The sequence below is a fragment of the Manacus candei genome, unplaced genomic scaffold (genome assembly GCF_025592945.1).
Source record: "Manacus candei isolate 608988 ecotype Guabito, Panama unplaced genomic scaffold, ASM2559294v1 h1tg000076l, whole genome shotgun sequence".
NCBI lineage: Eukaryota > Metazoa > Chordata > Aves > Passeriformes > Pipridae > Manacus > Manacus candei.
Window position 1 is genome coordinate 7,425,800 of NW_026138124.1, and position 18,063 is coordinate 7,443,862.

Genomic DNA, 18,063 nt, shown 5'->3' on the forward strand with positions numbered 1-18,063 from the left:
TGAAGTATTTTTTTTTTATATACAGAATACAGGAAAGTTTCTGTAAAGTCTAAAACGTTACAATTACTATGTACAGTGGAACTAGCTGTTCTGCTGCGGGGAGGTGGCAGAGAAACAAAAGAGACAGACAGGTTACGACAAACGATCTGCTACAATAGACAATTTGAGGAACGTCATACCACATGTAGCACTGTACACAGCTTTAAAACATTGAAAAATGCCATCACTGATGTATTTACACAGAATCCAACACTTTTCCTTATTTGAAATAAAAAATAGGATGGACACCAGGAAAAGAACTCATTTCTCACTGCCCATAATACACAGTAGCTACTTGTAGTGCAACCATAGCAGGGAGGGATGGGAAAAAATAACTGTGGGAAGAAGAGCGCTTCTTTACATTAAATAAAACAATGATATTGTATAGATTTGCTGTATGAAAACTGTATTTCTCTTTTAATATAAAACTATTGTCACTGGCACAAAATAGAACAAGTTTCTGATTATTTTACAACTGCATGGGAACTGTCTGTCAGAGAGAGTCCTCGAGTCAGACAGCGGTCGCCCCTCGCTCTGACGCGTCCTGCTCTCACTGCAGTTTTCCTTTTAAAATGAAATGTATAGTACAAATATATGTGCAAATGCCCCTAAAACTTGAGCAAAAAAGAAAAATTAAAAAAAGTTAAACGTTCTTCATATCATGCAAACGGCGTGTGAACAGTCTCTGGGCCGACACAGAAAAATCCCACCTCGGTTTGTACATTTTTGCATTGCAAGAGTCTGAGGGCGTTTTCCTTAATCCAAAAGCTCTCTTCCTAAAAATTCCTAGGGAACTGAGTTGGACCGCAGCACGGGCACCTGGTGGGGTTTCAGAGAAAGCTTCTCCTCCAAGTCCATGTCTTGTACTAAGGCAGTATCCCCCTTGGGCTGTTTGGTCGCAAATTCAGTGATGCTGAAAACGAACTGCAGGCAGCCCAGCTTGATGTAACTGCCGTGGTGGAGCAGGGCCGTACCCTCCCAGCCAGCCCCGCTGCCCCCGATCAGACTGGAGCTGCTGGCTTTGCAGTTACAAGGTTTCCGATGCTGCCCTTGTGCCTGTGAATTCATCACAGCAGCTTCTTCATGCGGCTCCTCTTCTTGTTTTCTGCTTTTATGTCGTTCTGCAAAAGAATGAAAAAAATGGTAAGATTTAGGCAGGTCAGCGACAACTTGTTTTCATCAACAGGGGTTGCTGCTGAGGTGCCTCAGGGGTAAAATCCTTCAGCCATGAGGTATTTCAGTTTGCAGTGAGCAGCTGATCTAAGGGAAACAGGAATCTCCTCAAAGTCCCAGAGAGTTAGAGGCATTTACATATCTATTTTGGCAGCCCAAAAAGAGGAAGCTGATCAGGTGGAGAAGAGGAGTGAGCCACGTGGGGACAGAATGCCTGCAGGACAGCCCAGATCTTCTCACAGCCTGGGAAGGGAGGACATGCATGGGGAAAGGCCTCAGGGTTGGACTTGGAGCTTGGTAACTCCAGCACCGGAGGCTGGAGTGGTGTTAACAGCAGAGCAGAGAGCTCCCCAGGCTGCAGAGGAAGGTCTTGTGTAACCCCACATGACCTGTGGTGAGGCTCCCCTTTTTGCAAAGGGTGCACCAGCCACTGCGGAACAATGGGCACCAACAAGGAATTGATTTCCACACGCTCCCATCCCCCTCCAAAAACTGCCTGTGGTGGTACATGGGGCTGGCTCTGCCTCAACACTCACTTATCACACTCTGCACTTTGGCAACAATACTGCTGGGAGGAGTGGGCGTCATCTTCTCCGAGAAGTCACACGAATACAGAACATTGTCCACGGTTGTCCCATGCTCACTGTAGTTCAACAGCTCGTAATGCTTCGTATTCTGAAAAAAAAAAAAAGGGAAGAGGAGGGAATCAAGGCATTGAGTCATAGAATGGTTTGGGTTGGAATGGACCTTAAAGCTCACCTTCTTTCAGCCCCCTGTCATGGGTGGGGACACCTTTCACCAGACCAGGTTGCTCCAAGTCCTGTCCAACCTGGCTTTGGACACATCCAGGGATGGGGCAGCTACAGCTTCTCTGGGCAACCTGTGCCAGAGCCTCACCACCATCACTGGGAAGAATTTCTTCCTAATATCCAGTCTAAACTTGCCCTCTATCAGTCAGAAGGGCTTCTGCCCATGCACCCCTTTTGAGCACTGAATCACAACCCCTCTCTACCACTGTTGATGGTTAAATGAGAGCTGTTAAATATCCTCTAGCTTCAGAGACCAGAAACCCGACCCCCATGCATGGCTCATGCTCACACAACAACCAGCTTTTCATCTGCTTCCTGGCAGGGAAGGAGGGCCAAAGGGAAGTGGGTTTTCCCTAGTGCACTTGGACCAACGCATCTTTTGGAAACAGGCTATTCAAGCTGATGCTCACAAAGCAAGCACACCACTTTACGGGCACACCTGATGCAAACTTGGCCCAATACCTGTGCCTGGCAGGAAGAGACGTGCTTTGGAAAGCAGGCACAAGCTGGCAAAGGGGATGCCACGTGCTGCAGCAGCCACAGGATAGAGGCAGTCTGGGGTTGACAGGCCTTGTGCAGACGCTGAAGTGCCAGGAGACATTACCATGACACGCAGCGTTACACAAGCAGCGTCACGCTCAGCTGAGCTTTGCAGAGGATGTTGACAGAGAGGAGGAGATTTCAGGTTAGCTCACAGGAATCATCTGAGAGCTGAAGACCTCGTCCCCCAGGGACCACAGGGCTTTAATCAAGTTACAAAAACTCCCCATGCACAGGGGAGTAAGTTTTGAAGTAAGCTGCTAGACTGCAGAAGGAGAACCAGCAGACAGGAGCTCAAGGATGGGGAATTCTCCCTTTCCAGAGATCCATACTCCAGCAGGTTTTCTGTGGCTGTGGTAAGCTCAGTGCCTAAAGCCCGATACAGGACTGACCATTGTAGGTGCTTCTACACAGATTTATGGTCTGGATCCCATTACCAAGTGTGTTCTGTAGCTTGTAGTGCACTGGAGCAATGGCTAAAGCTGGCTGTGGGTTAATCCTGGATCCTGGTCAGGAGCTGGTTGACAAATGGTGATATAAAAGACTTGATCTTGCTTCAAAGACTGTTTCCATGCTAGGAGACAACTCCAGCAGCGCTGCTATTGGCAGGCCTGCTGGTCTGTTTACTTCAAGAACAAACTGATCTCTGGGCTGTAGTTAGGGAGAAATTGTAGATTTCTGTTTATGCTGTGAGCTTCACCAAAATTTTAGCTAAATAAATAATTTATACAGAGTACTACAGATGGTATGAATGCTTTGCTCCCTCATCACACCTGAAAACAAGGGACTCAGAGCAATTCCCTGATTTGTTGCAGCCGAGGTTCGATGTTGACATGTAAAGTTGAGCTTTTATTAACAACACATCTGGATCAAAAAGTATCAGACCATTCCTATGACTTTTTCTTTCCCTAGGCACCAGCAGTGACAGTGCTGACTTGTGGTCAGTCTTTGCCCATGGGCAGTAAGCTCAGAGAAATCGTGCCGGCAGAGCTCTGTGCTTCAGAAAAAGGTCTGACAAAAAGGCTGACACAGCCTTCACTGGAGTGAAACACACTGAGCCCTGGCTCTTACTTTGCAGTCCACAAAGGAGCACCACACAAAGACAACCTGCTGCCTGCATCTCCAGCTCCCACTGCCATGCACACCAAATAATAAAAATAATAATAAAAAAACCTCAGGCAGGCACTCACCTCATCATAGAATATGCAGGCATGTTTGCCAGACACATAGTTACAGTGACCATAGCTTGTAAGGCACACATCCATATCAGCTCCTGTCATGGGAGAGGACAAAACAGGCTCAGTTGCTTTGGGAAAAAAAAACTGTCAGGCAGCAGAGAACAACAGACAGAATTAAACTTCAATTAGCAAAACAACAGGGGAGCAACTGCCTTTGTCCTGCTCCCAGGACTGCATGAATAATGCTGCGATAAGCCACCAAACAAAGTTTCAGTGGGGGAAGGGAGAGAGCAGCTCCATGAAGGTTCAAGAGCATTTCACTGCTACTGGGTCTACCCAGAGCACCAGAAGAATCTAAGCAGCAAGAAACGAAACCCGCAAGCAAACCATAACTCTTCTCTCCATCAGTCAGGCACTGAATCTCCAGGACAGCTGTTCTAGTTTTGACACCAGGTTACAAGGGTGCCACCTCAGGTTCAAGCAGACGGGGGATTTCCAGGTTTCTTGGCAGCCACAATGTGTCTGTTTCCTTTGACACCCACTTGGCAAACACCTTAGGGAGGGCCAGGGAGAACCACCCTCATTCTGAAAGGTCAGTGCAGGAAAAAGCCACTCACCTGTCCCAATGTAGAGGGTTCGATAGCACATGTTGACTGCACCCCCCAAGCCCATCAGAGGATAGAACACTGCCCGGGCTTGCACTTCCTTTCTTTGCGCTGCAAGATAAAAAGAAATTACTTGAACAATGTTATCAGCTGGGAAAGCTGCTTGACCTCAGCTTCCCCAGCCCAGAAAGCACAGATCCTAAAGAGGACGAAGTCAGCTTTGGCCTAAACACCAATTCCCAACCCTCTAGGAATGTTTGTCCACTAAACATCTTTTTGCCAGTCAGAGAAAACTGCTCTCTCCAATAACCCACAGAAGCCATGCAGATGGGAGAGCATTAATACAATGGAGCCACGCTGAGGAACACACAAGCCTCCTACCACTGGCTTCTTGCTTAATCTCTTCTACTCTGGGTAATCAAAGAGCTCAGTCTTTCCTGTCAAAGTGCCACTTAAAAAAAATTGGTGCTGGTGAACGTCACCAACTTAGCAGCTGTGATTTCACTTCTAGTGAAGCTGCAGGAAAAACACACTGGTTGAACTGGGCTTTGCCAGGGACCAACCCAGTTCCCAGGACAGGATGACTTACTGAGTGGACTCCTTCACCCTCAGGTTGGTCCCTATGGCTCACTGGACAACAGCTGGCCCAGGGTTGAGCCCCTCAGAGCAGCTCCACGTTCAAATCACACACTCTCATGCCCATGTTAACTGGACAAAAAATCTTCTGTGGAACAGACATTGAACTCCAGTGGGCCACACAGGCCTAGCCAGGATTTCAGCACTGTCTTTCGGAGATAAAGCCCTTATACACTGAGTTTAGGCCTCTCCTGACACCACATCTGCAGGACAGCGTTACACCAAGAGTGTGAAATCAAAGAACAGAAGATGAGGATTATGAAAGACTGTTTGCAGAGGCACCTACGTCGAGAACACCGGCCACACCGAGTGGCATCGTTGGACGTGCAGGTTCCACCTCTGCCCAGCTGCCCTGAGTCCTTTCAGCTGCCTGGCTCTGCAGGGCTCACTAAAGGCTTTGGGTCTAACATTTCATCAGCAATGCTGAACAGTCAGCTGGATGCATCATTCCTGCCCAAAAAGGGTGATGGGTTAAGACAGCACCAATCTGCCTCGAGAAAGGCAGGCTGCTGAAGAATTCCAGACCAGGAAGGCAGCTCATACCACAGCCTGCTGCTGTGTCCTACAGCAGATCACAAGAAGATTGACAAGCATTTAGGGAATGTTGTGATGCTATAGCAGGCAAGCACAGAGCTTCAGAAAAAGATTACTGACTGACTTCCAAAGATCTTATCTGGGATATTTACCCCCAGGCATAGCAGAGGGGGAGCAGAGAATTGCTTCCACAGCAAGGCTGTCCAGTTAGTGCTTGAAAGCAGATTAAACTGACTGGCTGCATGCAGAGGAACACGAAGTCAGGTTTGCCCTGCAGCTTTAGGTGATAACAGAGATCATAAACAAAGCCAAAGCTGAACTCAGGAATCTGGAGATTTCCAGCAGACACACAAGTTGTTTTCCATTATTTGCATTAGTCATATTTAGTGGTTTCAGCTTGACAGTGACATTATTCTGAATAGGCAATGACAACATCACATATATATTTTTTCCCCCTCTTCCTACTGTTCTTGTGCTTGTCTCACTTCTCCAGAAAGACAGAGCAGGAATTCACAGATTTCTCTTGCCCATCTCAAAGGTGAGGACAAAAAAAACCCGCCAAGCTCCTCGGTCAAACCTTCTCATTTCTTACTAATTCCAAGATGAATAAAACACAACTTCACTAAAGATTTCCAGCAGAAAATCTGAAGCTACTGAAACAGAAAATCTGAAAGTATTCCCATTGCTGAAACTTGTAAACAATTAAGGAGAGGAACCTGAAGGAGTTTCTGGCCACTGGATATCCAGAGTCGGGGGTATGAGAGGAAAAAAAAGTGAAAGGCAGCATCAGACAGATACCAGAAGAAGAGGGAGATCTCCTTCAAAGAATAGGCAAGGGAGTGTCAAAAAGCTATGGCTCAACATAACCCAACTATTCTAGGGCTGCTCTTACCTTCAATGTGGTTTCCCACAGGAGATTGCTGATGGGAATTGACACTGCTCGCTAGAGACTGAGCTTTGGGAGGAAAGAGCTGATGTATTCTCTGCAAGGCCAGAAACTTGATCAGCTGCTCATCCAGCATATTTATCTCAATCTCTGTTAATAAACAAAAAGCAATTAGTAAGTTATTCATGGAAAGGGTGCAATCTGAGCTGCAGTGGATTTAGCTTTTAAACTTGCCATTTGCTTCAACAGCAAAGACTTGACCAATTCTGCAATATCAAGACTCTTACACATAGGTGAGCTATTTCTTCATATATCTCCTGTGAGCAGAGTGCCAGCCATGGCTGGAGAGCTACAAGTGAGGCAGCAAGCAAAAGTTTGGGGGAACAAGGACTAATAAAAGTTGAAAATCTGCTGTTTTGGCTCAGAATCAACAGGTCTGTAGAGGTGGCCATTGCACCCCTTTGGGCAGCATGTTGGGTCCTTCCTGTGAAGCCCTGTTATCTGGTTAGAAAGTCCAGCCCCACACTCCAGCAGAGCTGTAACCACCTTTGAAGCTGCTACAGGCTCATGCTCGAGTCACTCACTCATAGCAAGGTCAGTTAAACCAAACGGGGCAATTCAGACAATATTATTAATGAGTTTTAAAGCAGATCTTCTGATAGCTCTGAAGTATTTATATTTGTAAAGCCCTACAGAGGTCTGTTTTCCTTCAGCAAGGAGGCTGGGTAACCTCTTCTTCCAAGAGCATTCGCCACATCAGCGACAGTTAAAATGGCAAGGAGAGGAGGAAGAGCTGTAACAGCTTTTCCCAACAGCAGAGAGGGAAGTCTGGGCAGTGGGGTTCACCCAAGAAAAGAGGGTTACACTGGCAATGCCAGAAAGGCTGTTCTTCAAGATGTAGAAGTCATCTCTGGCAACAGCCTCGCTGTTCTACTGATGTTTGCTGCTCAGCAATCTCCTCCTGAAGGCACTTTGCTAACATTTGGCGTCTCTTGCCAAGTGCAACAAAAGGAAATAAAACCCAGGCCAGTCTAGGAGACTGACAGAAGCAGAAATAAATCAGAAATTAACAGACCCATTAGAGCATCACCACTCAGGTGACTGCTCCACTACAAGATCTATTGCCGCTGGACTTGACACCCGCTGGGAACAGCTCTGGATTGCAGCGAGCACCAGACATGGCAGGGCTGCAGGTTTCTGCATGTGAATTCCACCTGGAAAGCAGCCCAGTTGTTATCCTTCCCCAGAAAAGCTTCAGGCAGAAACACTTCATTGGCCTTGCTGCCTTGGCAACACTATGAGCAGGGAAGCATGTGACATATTTAAGGTAATGTACACCCAGCCCCTCCTTCACCTGACTGCAACCCTTTATCTCTGGGACTTCTCCTCAAGCAGGGATGGAATGCTTTAGGGAAGCAAACACACAGGGCTAATAGAGGCTGATAATGAATTAAATACTCACCACCATCCATAAACGCCTTCAGGGAACTGGTGAAGTCCAACATAGCTGCGGAGTTTGAAGTGAGTGATGAGGGTAAAGCGCTTCCTATGGATAAGGTGCTGGGACTGACCTTACCATCTACAGGGAGAGATGGTGTAGAGAAGATATGTCACTGTGACGTTCGCCAGACATGCACCCAGCCCTCGGGCTGCCCTTGGCTGCCAAGCTGCTCGGAATGACTCATTTTGCTCATAGTTATGCTTTGAAAAAGGCCTGAACTAGCAGTCAGGAGCTTTCTTCTTCTGCTCACAGGAGGGCCTGTGTGTGCCTCCACCACAGAGCCAACTTCAGTTTCTGCCCCACCTCCAATTGCTAGAGGAATTCTAGACCTATACATTTAAGCTCCTACTCCCTGTGATGTCCTACAGACACTGGAAAGATGAGCACCAATTCCCCAGGAGCTTGAAAAACTTATTAAACCTAAGAGACATTTGCCAAGTAGCTTGACAAGGTGTGAACACACAAAAAAGTACAACTGCCCTATTTGTATTTCTACACTAAAGTCTAGGGTGCACATCATTGTCCAGAAGGAATGTGACAGTCATAAGCAGATTTTATTATTTACAAAATAAAATCCTTCTGCTTTGGCAGTGACCACGCAGCTGAAAGAAACAATGGCAAACACCAGGAAATAAAATCCCTTTCATATGTTGCTGATACTGGATCTTCTTGACTTGGTTTGCTTATAACTACTATAAGCCTGAAATTTGTGGCAAAAAACCCCCGTCATGAGTGATTTGTATTTGGCAACAAAATTTGCACACCATAATTTTTGTTATAAATATGTATATGCATCATGTTAGATGGAAAATCTACATATCTACACCTTTCCCAAGAGACACTGCACCAAGTAATGATTTAACCTGCATTTTGTAGAACACAAGCTTTGCACCAAAGGCAATTATTTAACATCTTAAGTAACTGCAGAATTATGTAGGGTTTGCAGAGCTCTTAAAACCACGGAGAAAAAGTGTTCTATAATATGGTCTAATTTCCTCCACCAGAACTTCTCCCAGCCTTGCATTTCTAAGCAGGGTATGGTCAAAGCAGCAGCCTCAGAGTAACCAAGTTTATTCAGCAATAAGTGAGGAGGCCAAATACCCTGGGGACTGCTTGCAAACATGAGGCAAAGCTCAGAAATTACTCACTGAGGAATTTTAGACAGAATTATAAAAACATGGTGCCTCTGTTGCTTTGCAATCATCAGACCTGAGCCACTCCACACAAGCCTGACACTGAGCTGCTTGGAACTGCATGAGAAGTGGTAGACAGCTCTGTTGCATGTTTTTCAGCGACTTTTTCCACCCAACCTGCACAAAAGGTTTGCTAGTTTGAGTATTAAGCTGGTGTGAGGAAAGGGCAGAAGAGAATGCTGAAAGTGAAAGTTGCTTCTAGCAAAATCTGAGCCATGGGCAGTTACTCTGACTTCAACATCTATCAACATCTTTGACTTCATGTTTGTACACTGAAAAATGGGTATATACACTTTACTGTATACCTTGCTATTATTTAGCAAGGTTTTTGGGTACAACTCAGGATCTCTGGCATATCCAAGTCCATAACTACCCTGTATCACACCAACAGATCCCAAGCTCACATTTTTCCAACAACAAGGCTGTGCAGCTGAAGACTCCAGCTACACCTGTACTAGGGGACACAGTCACTGCCTGAACTCTGGATTAGATCCCAGAGAGCTGCTCTTGTGAGAGGGACTGACTACCTTGCAATCTGAGTGGCCATTTGAAACAAATCAGTAGTTTTACAGCAGCACTGGGGTTTTAAAGCAGCTGTTGTTGAAATAGCGAGGCAGCAGCCAAATGATTTAAAGTTACTGCTTTCCAGAATTAAACTGACCTACTATCCTGCTTCTCGGGACAGAGCTCCCCTCTCAGGTATATGCTGCCAGCAAAAATACATCCTGTTGCTCCCATGAAGGGACCTAAGACAGAGAAGACCTGATAAACTTCTCCTGGCTCTCCAGAGAAAGCCCAATTCCCAGTTAAACAAGAACACACTGCTACAGCCTTGAGGTTCTGAATGAGGCTTAGTCCGAACATTTCTCACCCCGGGGCTGAGGTCAGCAGTTCAGCACGTACCTGAAGGTGGTGCTGGTGAACAGAATCTGTTTGTGGACCCAACTGCCGAGATCCCATCTCCTGCAGCCTGGGGAGGGGTGAGAGCCCGGGTGGCGGTGAGCGGGGAGCCCCCTGCCCGCAGCTCTGCCGACAGCGGCGGCCCGATCTGCGTCTGCACATTCTTCCTTTGCAAAGTGCTGGTGGTCTCCAGGTTGGCACAGGAGCTCGATATGGACGTAGGCAAACTCGTGACCGGCGCAGAACCCCTTTGTGCACAAGAAACGGGTCCTGCTACGTTCTCTGTTTTGACAATAGTTCCAATGGTGTGATTCAGAAGTCCACAACTCGCCGGGGGCGTGAGGGGCCGGGGCCACGTTTGCCGGTGAGACAAAACAGGTATTGTGTTCCCAGATCCCATTAGCCTCTGGGAGTCAGTCAACTGTGCTGAAGATTCAGACGAAACACCATAGAAATTAGGCCCGTTCACTTTAACGTCGGAGGCTGTCGGCCCATTCGAAGTCCCACAAGAAGACACCTTCTTGGATTTATCTATACAAGAGCTGCAGTTGACATCTTCCTGTGACAAAGTCTGCTGGGATTGCGAGGAGCTCAAGGAATTCTGGGTGGTAATCCCTGAGGTGCAGGATGACATGGAATAGAGGGAAGGTGTGGGTGCCTTGTCAGCTGCCTGGTAAGGGTTGGCGAGTGAACCGTCTGCCACAATAACAGGCTTAATATCAGCCTTCTCTGTTTGTTCAGAGTCCCAAAGCGAAGTCATCTGCTTAGCAGATAAATGTTTCAATATGCTGCACTGGAGCGCAACAACACTACAGAGCCACTGGAAGGAAGGAAAACGTGCAGGTTAGCTCAGGAGGCAGCAGTGCTCCAAACCTCAACAGTTACTCCATCGTTCACCCAGCTCCAGGAAATTCAGCTGCCTCACTGTGCTGCTGACTGCTCAGATGCAGCCTGGAACTGCTCTGGTGCTCATCTACAATCAGGAGAAGGTTTTATCCAGAGGTACAAAAGTGCAACCAAAATTACATACTGTTTATCTCCATGCTGGGGACAGGATAGAGAGGGGCTGAGACCTACTTCCTCGCTCCCAAACTCCTCCTCCTCTTCACTTGTTAAGTGCTGCAACTTTTCAGCTAGTTACAAACATATCTTTCACTAATTTGGGCTTCTATCCAAACACAATCCTCCAACTTATTCTGCAGCATGCTGGAAAGAAACGCTGCTCTACCTCAGGTATAGGGAGTGACCTGCCAAAGTTGGGGTGGAGAGCACCTTTGCTTTTACACAAGGTGGAGGGAGAGCAAAACATTCATTCAAAGTTTTAAGCTCCACGGTAGATGTGCACCTGCCACACAGAAGAATCCTATCTGAGCTAACAGAAGGACTTCATCACTGATTGCAATGCAACATGCCTTCACACTGGAATCTGGCCAGAAGTTTCATACAAGATTTAAACACTCATTTGACCTTGATTTACATGTCCAATTCTATCCACAATAAAAAGCGGCCCAGAAACGTGACATTAACATATAAATAAACGTGTCAGAGAGCAGCCTTGCATAATCAAAGTGGAAAGTATTTCCCCTCAACCAGGAAATAAAGATGACATCTAGACGGAAAACCCTCAACTCTACTCTTAAGGCCAGAAGACTATTTCACCACTTCCCTGAAGTGTCAAATGAGGAGTTTTACATCTCACCTGGAAAGCCAAAGTGAAGTTTTAATGGGCAAGGGTGTCAGAGAGAAGACAAGCTATCACCTTCAGACATGAGTTTGAGACTGGTTTCCTAGACAACTGCGCCATCATGACTGAAATGGAAGAGGATCTTTGTACCAAAGCAGCTACAAACACAGAGTCCCAGCATTTGACTTCATTTACCTCCTGTTGTTCTGTCTGGCTGGCTAAGTGCTCAGTGTTCAAAAGGTGCTTCTGCAAGGGTTCCTCGGGGATCCCGTTACAGATCAGCTCTCCATCTCGAATTGCTGCAGGCGCAAGTAACGGGGGTGGAAGCCGGTACTGGGACTTTATAGCATCAGGAACCTACATTGCAGAGAAAGAAGATCACACATGAGAACAATTACTCAAGAATGACTACTTAAACAAAGTGCCTCATCAGCACTATGCTTCGTGTTTGCTGCTTTCTCACCCAAAGGAGCCCTGCAGACAGTACATTAGAAGTATCAAGGACTGAGTACTTTAAATTGATGTAGCCATGCTGAAATTAATAGGTTTTATTCCCTTAGGTCAGGCATGACTGCAGTACAACATGGTGACTGCAGCATTAGAGAAGTCATGCAAAAAAAGCCAAGTAAGAAGGAAAGCCTGTATGACAGTTTTCAGGCACCCTGGCAGCAAACACAGCAGTCCAAATCTCACTGTAGGGCCATCTTTGGGAGGTTTAGTGTTGTACCTTCTATGCTTGTGCTAGATTTAAAGGCTTACTTGTAGTAGTTGAGCCTTACTGTTGAAGGAAAAAGAGCTTCTTAAATCCTACAGGTAGTGAAAAGTAACTGCTGACTCCCAGACCTCTAAAAAACACATTCATTAGGACCCCACCCTCTTCCTCCTTCCCCAAGGGGTTATCCCTAAGGGGTGTGCTGGTTTCCCTTCCAAACCAGGATATATACACAGGGATTTTCACCAAGAACTACTAGTTTACACGTACCTTCAAACCTTTTCTCTTCACTGACTGAAGAACTCTGCGATTCGGAGGATGTTTCTTATGGATTCGGTTTAAGAAATCCACTTTGACAACGTGCTGAGATATGGTGTCCTGGAACCGGTCAAATACTCGGCACCGATTACTCAGGGTCAAGTTCTTCTGGTTCAGCTGGGTGATCAGATAATGCCACAGGAGTTAGGGATCTGCAGGTCACTCTAATGTACCCTAAGACTTTCATAACGCCTCGTAGCACTGGCAGTACAGCATCAGCTCAGCTTTAGACTATTTGTTTCCTGCAGCACTAACCATTTCTGTTAAAGGGCACATTGCTGGAGATGAATACAAAAGCATTTAGAGGCCGGCTAAGCAGCATCAATGCTCTCAAGAAGCAGTTTGTCTGGGCACAAGCCCTTTGTTTCAGCCCCCTGTTTCCTGAGTATTTAAGTCTCAAGTACACTGCTTTTCCACAAATGAAAACGCCCTCTTGGAATGAAAGTTTTTTGGGTTAAGCATGCAAAGAATTATTTCCCCTATTTGTAGCACTGTGCTGCTTTGTATCCCAGTTCTGGAAGCTCATCTAGATCTTAAGGAGTCCAGTCAAAAACTAAACAAGCTGTCAGTGAGCCACAATCTGAGCTGTGAGCTTCAGTTACAGGAAGGAGTTCCCCCATCTTTATATCTTATTGCAGAGAGCAGCATCATATTCCTTTGGAGAGCGCGTTGCTTGCAGCAGGAGCTTTACAAGCGTTACAGGGAGCAATAAGAGCTCAGAAGCTGTTTTACATTTGTTGTACTTTGTCCTTTAATGGACCTGCCAGGTTCCACTCCAGCATCCGGTTACCATACTGCAATCATAGTCCTGCTTACCACCACGTGTTCTATGTGATTTGGGCACATCCATCTACCCAGAGGCATGGCAGTAAGCGGTGGCTCCAGACAATCCATGTGGAACAGGAGTGGGCAATAATCACACTGGATTAGAGGTGCCACTCTGCAACTCCTGCAAAGAGAGAGACAAATCATATTCTCTATACAGAATATAGAGTATAAACAGAACATTCAGGTAAGCTTGGTTAACCACTTCAGCTTATCTCTCCCCACTGATTACCCTACACTGCTGCTTGCACCAAAAATTAGGATTCTGATTTGTAACTTGATCTACGTGGACCTTCTGCAAGACCAACTCAAGGCAAAAGCATTCATTTAGAGCAAAACAGCAAAATTCAGATATCAAAAGGAATCTCAGATTTAGGTTATTATAAGTTTCCTCAGAGGAATCACATGTGAAGTTGGGACGTGCACTTCAAGAAGATGTTCTCAGAACAAGTCTCAAACTCCAGAAAACGACTACATCTGAATCCTCAGGCTTTAAATAAGTCTTTGCTCTATGACAAAGTTCTCAGTTGTTCTCCACAAAAGCCCATCTGAGTCTCCATCCCACTTTGAGAAACTCACTCTGAGTTCCTGAAATAAAGGTTTCATTTTCACTGACATTTTGAATCGGGATTGATGTGTGCATTCTTTTATGCAGCTATAAAAACCATCAGTATTTTGTACTGGTTTTCAGATTTACAATTTCAGCACAATATTCCCATTTGCCTTGGGCTTATAAATCTCTCAGTAGATTTCTATTTCCTAAAGGTCACCTCCTCATATACTTCCTTCATGAACCATAAACAAACATCTCCATTTACTAAACCACCATCATTTTAGAATTTTTTCTTAATAGAAAAATACCGAAGACAGGATGGTTCAATCTTGTCAGTCTTCAGGCTACATCTTAAAACATGCAGGGCTGCAGAAGCCACACACCTACACGTGACATGGTTAAACACCTGTTATTTAGCAAAGATGCTTATTCCCTCATTTGTTTAGAGGATGGTAAGCAAGTAATAAAGGAGAATGGAGGTCATCAACTTTTTTCAGCAAGAACTTTGCTCTTGTGAAGGCTGCAGCTACACCAAACAGCTTCCCTGGAAGAGTCAAGTACCTGTTGCATGTGAAGCAGACTTTCACCGGCAAGGGAACCAAACCATTGTGGTCTAACTCGTGTTGTGCTTTCTTGACATTCTTTCCTGTGGTTTCTTCCTTTCTCCTCCTCTTACTAGTACCTGAAAGTAAATTTTAAAAGGCTTTGGGTTATCCACATAGCAGAGATTTGATTTCTGGTAGATACATATAATAATCTTGGGCAGAGGCAAACGGAAAAGGCAAATATTGCTGCCTAGGAACCTTTATCAACCATTAAACCTAGCTTTAAGTGACAGAGACAGTCTTTAAAGACAGGTATATTTTAACGTAATCATTTCAGTGACATCCTATATACTTAGTCACTACTTTGCTACTATATTATTGCATCACAAATCAAGTATTTTGACAACTGGATTTTTTTTTTTTCAGATTGATGACCTAGACCAAGGTGACAACAAGAAGCATCTATCACAAGTGCTGATGGATGGTGTGTAGTAGCAGTGTCCCCACAACTCACATCTGAAGGGCACCTGCTGTTGGACAGATGCAGGAGAGCCAGGGGTAATTCTGTACCCTCTGCTTTAACCAGTGAGCATCTATCTTCTGGAGCCACAGCTACCATGGGACCAAGAGGGAAATGAGACTAGATGGCAGCAGGACACAACTGCAGACATCTTCACCAACACTAGACAAGCCACCGCTCACCTGGAAGTGCTGTGGTGCAGGTCAGTTCATTCGGCAACTGGAACTGCGTTGGGTTCCTTTCCATGGCAGCAGCAATAAGAAGCTCAAAGGGTCGCTTCAGCTGGGGCTGCCCACAGTCCATTTCTGCAATGGCAGAGTCATCATCCACGTCAATTATGTCCTCATCGACATCATTCTGTTCTGAGTTGGGGGTCTCGGTGCTGGCATTGGATGTGGGAGTGCCAGGCCGGCTTGCTCTCCTTTCCAAGATCCTGGCATGCGCATTAGCCCTGATGCTGCTGCTAGACCTGTCCAACAGGTCTGCGTCACTGGTGGGGGAGGTGGTCCTTTTCCCAGATTTGTCCACCAATCCATTTACCTGCCCCAGCTCTTTCTTCTGTTCTCGCTTCTGCACGACATGAATAGGCAGGCTTATCATGGAGGCCACAAACAAAGCACATCAACCTTGACAAATACGTGATTGAAGACAAACAGCATCTGAAAATGCTCGAGCCACTCACTACAACTGAAGTCATTCAAGCCTTGACCTAGCAAGAACAGTTTGATTGCAGCTAAGGCACAGGTGACAGAACAGCTGAAGAGAACCAAGCATGGGGAAGAACGTTAGCATGGAATAGCCATGTTGAGTCCAGATCAGGACAACATTTCACAGCATCTAGTCCTGAATGCTTGATAAATCAGACAACTGTTTACTTTGCTACCAACACTGAGAAACTCCACAGCAGACTGTTCATTGTTGATGCAGTCTATTAACCCTGGCACCGCATCCAAACCCATTATGGACCGAGAGGGTCAGCTTGAGAATACAAGCACAATATACAAACAACATTCTGCTATCTCCTGACGACAGGAATCTTGAACAAGGTGGGCAGGGAGAGCTGCAGCAGAGGAAAACTATACATTGCCATCGCCATGAGATCCATTTTGCAACAGGAGGGGAAGCTGCATGGCCCAGGATGGGCAACTGTGCACTGCTCCAGTGCCTGACAGCATCGCCCATGTGGAGGAACCAATCTACTCCATCACTAACACAGTCTGCAAAAGGAGCAAAGTGTTGTCAGGTAATTTTTAATACAGAAAAGTTTGGGATTTTTTTCTTTTACCTCTCTTTTTTTATTTTATTATTTGTTTTTTGATTTGTGACCTTCATTTTTACTGCTGGCAGATGGCTGAACAGTACCCTGGAAACATAACAAGGCAATCGCTTCAGGAACAAAAGGCTGAGCACACAGTTTTCTTCCAATCTCTTTTGGGTGTCACTTCAAGGGAACAACAGTTGCTAGAGAGCTTGGTGCAGTTTCTAAACCCTCTGCTATGCAGCCTTACGTGGTCACAGCAATAAGATGTTTACATTGTACAAGACAGCTTCCTGGAGAAAGAGCATCAAGGCAAAAAAAAAGACAAGCCACAATCTTGCCCAATCATCTACTCCCCATCCTGTTCAACAGCCCAGGAAATCATAACTCACTGTGATTTCACCCTCTGCTGATGTGCGACTTCTGTGAAGTCACATTTCTAAAAGACACACATTAACCAGAATCACAGCCCTGATGCCAAAGCTGCATTAACATGATTCTTGGTCTGCCTGTAGACAGCTCACCTCCTCGAGCAGGGGAGCCATTCTGATTTCCTTTGCACCTCAGCTCTCCCTCCTTTCCAGAAATGGGGGGGAAGGAAAACAGTTTAAAAGGCACAGCTTGGCAAGAATGTATCAGGCACTTCGGTTTTAGCTCCTAGTAGCAAGGTAAAAAATATCACGAGGGTCTCTCATCAAGACCCCTTAGTTTTCTTTGAGCCTGTTCCTAACAAAGCCCTTTACATCTGCAAGCACAAAGAGCAACTCTGGCAGTGTATGTACACATTGAGGGGAGAGGCAGGTATGAACCAGAGGATTCAGGTTTCAAATGGACAGTCAGAAAGGCAGGGATCATGTCTGTCAGGAGAGGCTTTACCTTGCGGCGCACGGTGCAGCGGTGGCACATCCACTCCCCCGGCGGCAGCATTTCCTCGCTGAGTGGAGGGTTGCTACAAGAGAAGCACAAAGCAAGGCTTTACTGTTATTTACTGTTATTTCTGGAACTCTTCTCACGTACACACAGCCCCAGTCAGGGCAGCTCTGCAGGTTCCGCTCCCAGGCACTTCCTTTTATTTATGGTGAAGCTCCCTGGATTTGCTCGCCCATACATCCACTTAGCCAGACACCTCCAAGAAGCCATTCTTCCATGACACCCATTTCAGCTCCATGGTTTCAGAACACTCTTAGAATTGAACAGCAAAGATAAATGGAAGATTCACTAGTGTTCAACACACATACCTCCCCCCGCAACACCACGCATCCTTAAATAACTTGATTACTCCATGTAAGACTGCACAGATTCCTGTGCAGTAAGCACAGTCATAAATCCAGGCATTTCCATCCCTTGGATTTGCAGTGAGTCCAACTGAACAAGCTGCCATGAAGTCTGCCCACTGATTCCGATGCACTCCATCCCTGGGCACACTCAGTTAATGGTGGAAACCACTTGCTATCTTAAGACAACCCAAATAGTCTTAAAAGTGTCACCATATACAGCCTGCCTTGGCTATGAAGCACAGGATACATCCTACTCATATGGATCTGCACTTACTATAAAAGCTGTATCACAGTGAAATGACATTCTCTTTTTGATGCTAGAAATAAACCAAAGCAAATTAGACGAAGGAGTAAGGAGGACTATTTTGAGAAACACT

At 45.9% G+C, this 18,063-nt stretch overlaps 1 protein-coding gene across 1 annotated transcript in view; it reads right to left on the minus strand.

Annotated features, from left to right (window-relative positions):
* PHF12 (PHD finger protein 12) overlaps nt 1-18,063 on the minus strand; it is a 32,384-nt gene continuing 14,321 nt past the window's right edge. Inside the window, exons 3-15 of the mRNA XM_051809161.1 lie at nt 17,286-17,358; nt 15,334-15,721; nt 14,648-14,768; nt 13,525-13,657; nt 12,661-12,825; nt 11,874-12,035; nt 9,998-10,814; nt 7,863-7,979; nt 6,407-6,550; nt 4,357-4,455; nt 3,752-3,834; nt 1,749-1,887; nt 1-1,160 (exon numbers count right to left, since the gene is read on the minus strand). Coding sequence (XP_051665121.1) covers nt 826-1,160; nt 1,749-1,887; nt 3,752-3,834; nt 4,357-4,455; nt 6,407-6,550; nt 7,863-7,979; nt 9,998-10,814; nt 11,874-12,035; nt 12,661-12,825; nt 13,525-13,657; nt 14,648-14,768; nt 15,334-15,721; nt 17,286-17,358 — 2,776 coding nt within the window. The 3' untranslated portion in view covers nt 1-825. The remainder of the gene's footprint in view (nt 1,161-1,748; nt 1,888-3,751; nt 3,835-4,356; nt 4,456-6,406; nt 6,551-7,862; nt 7,980-9,997; nt 10,815-11,873; nt 12,036-12,660; nt 12,826-13,524; nt 13,658-14,647; nt 14,769-15,333; nt 15,722-17,285; nt 17,359-18,063) is intronic.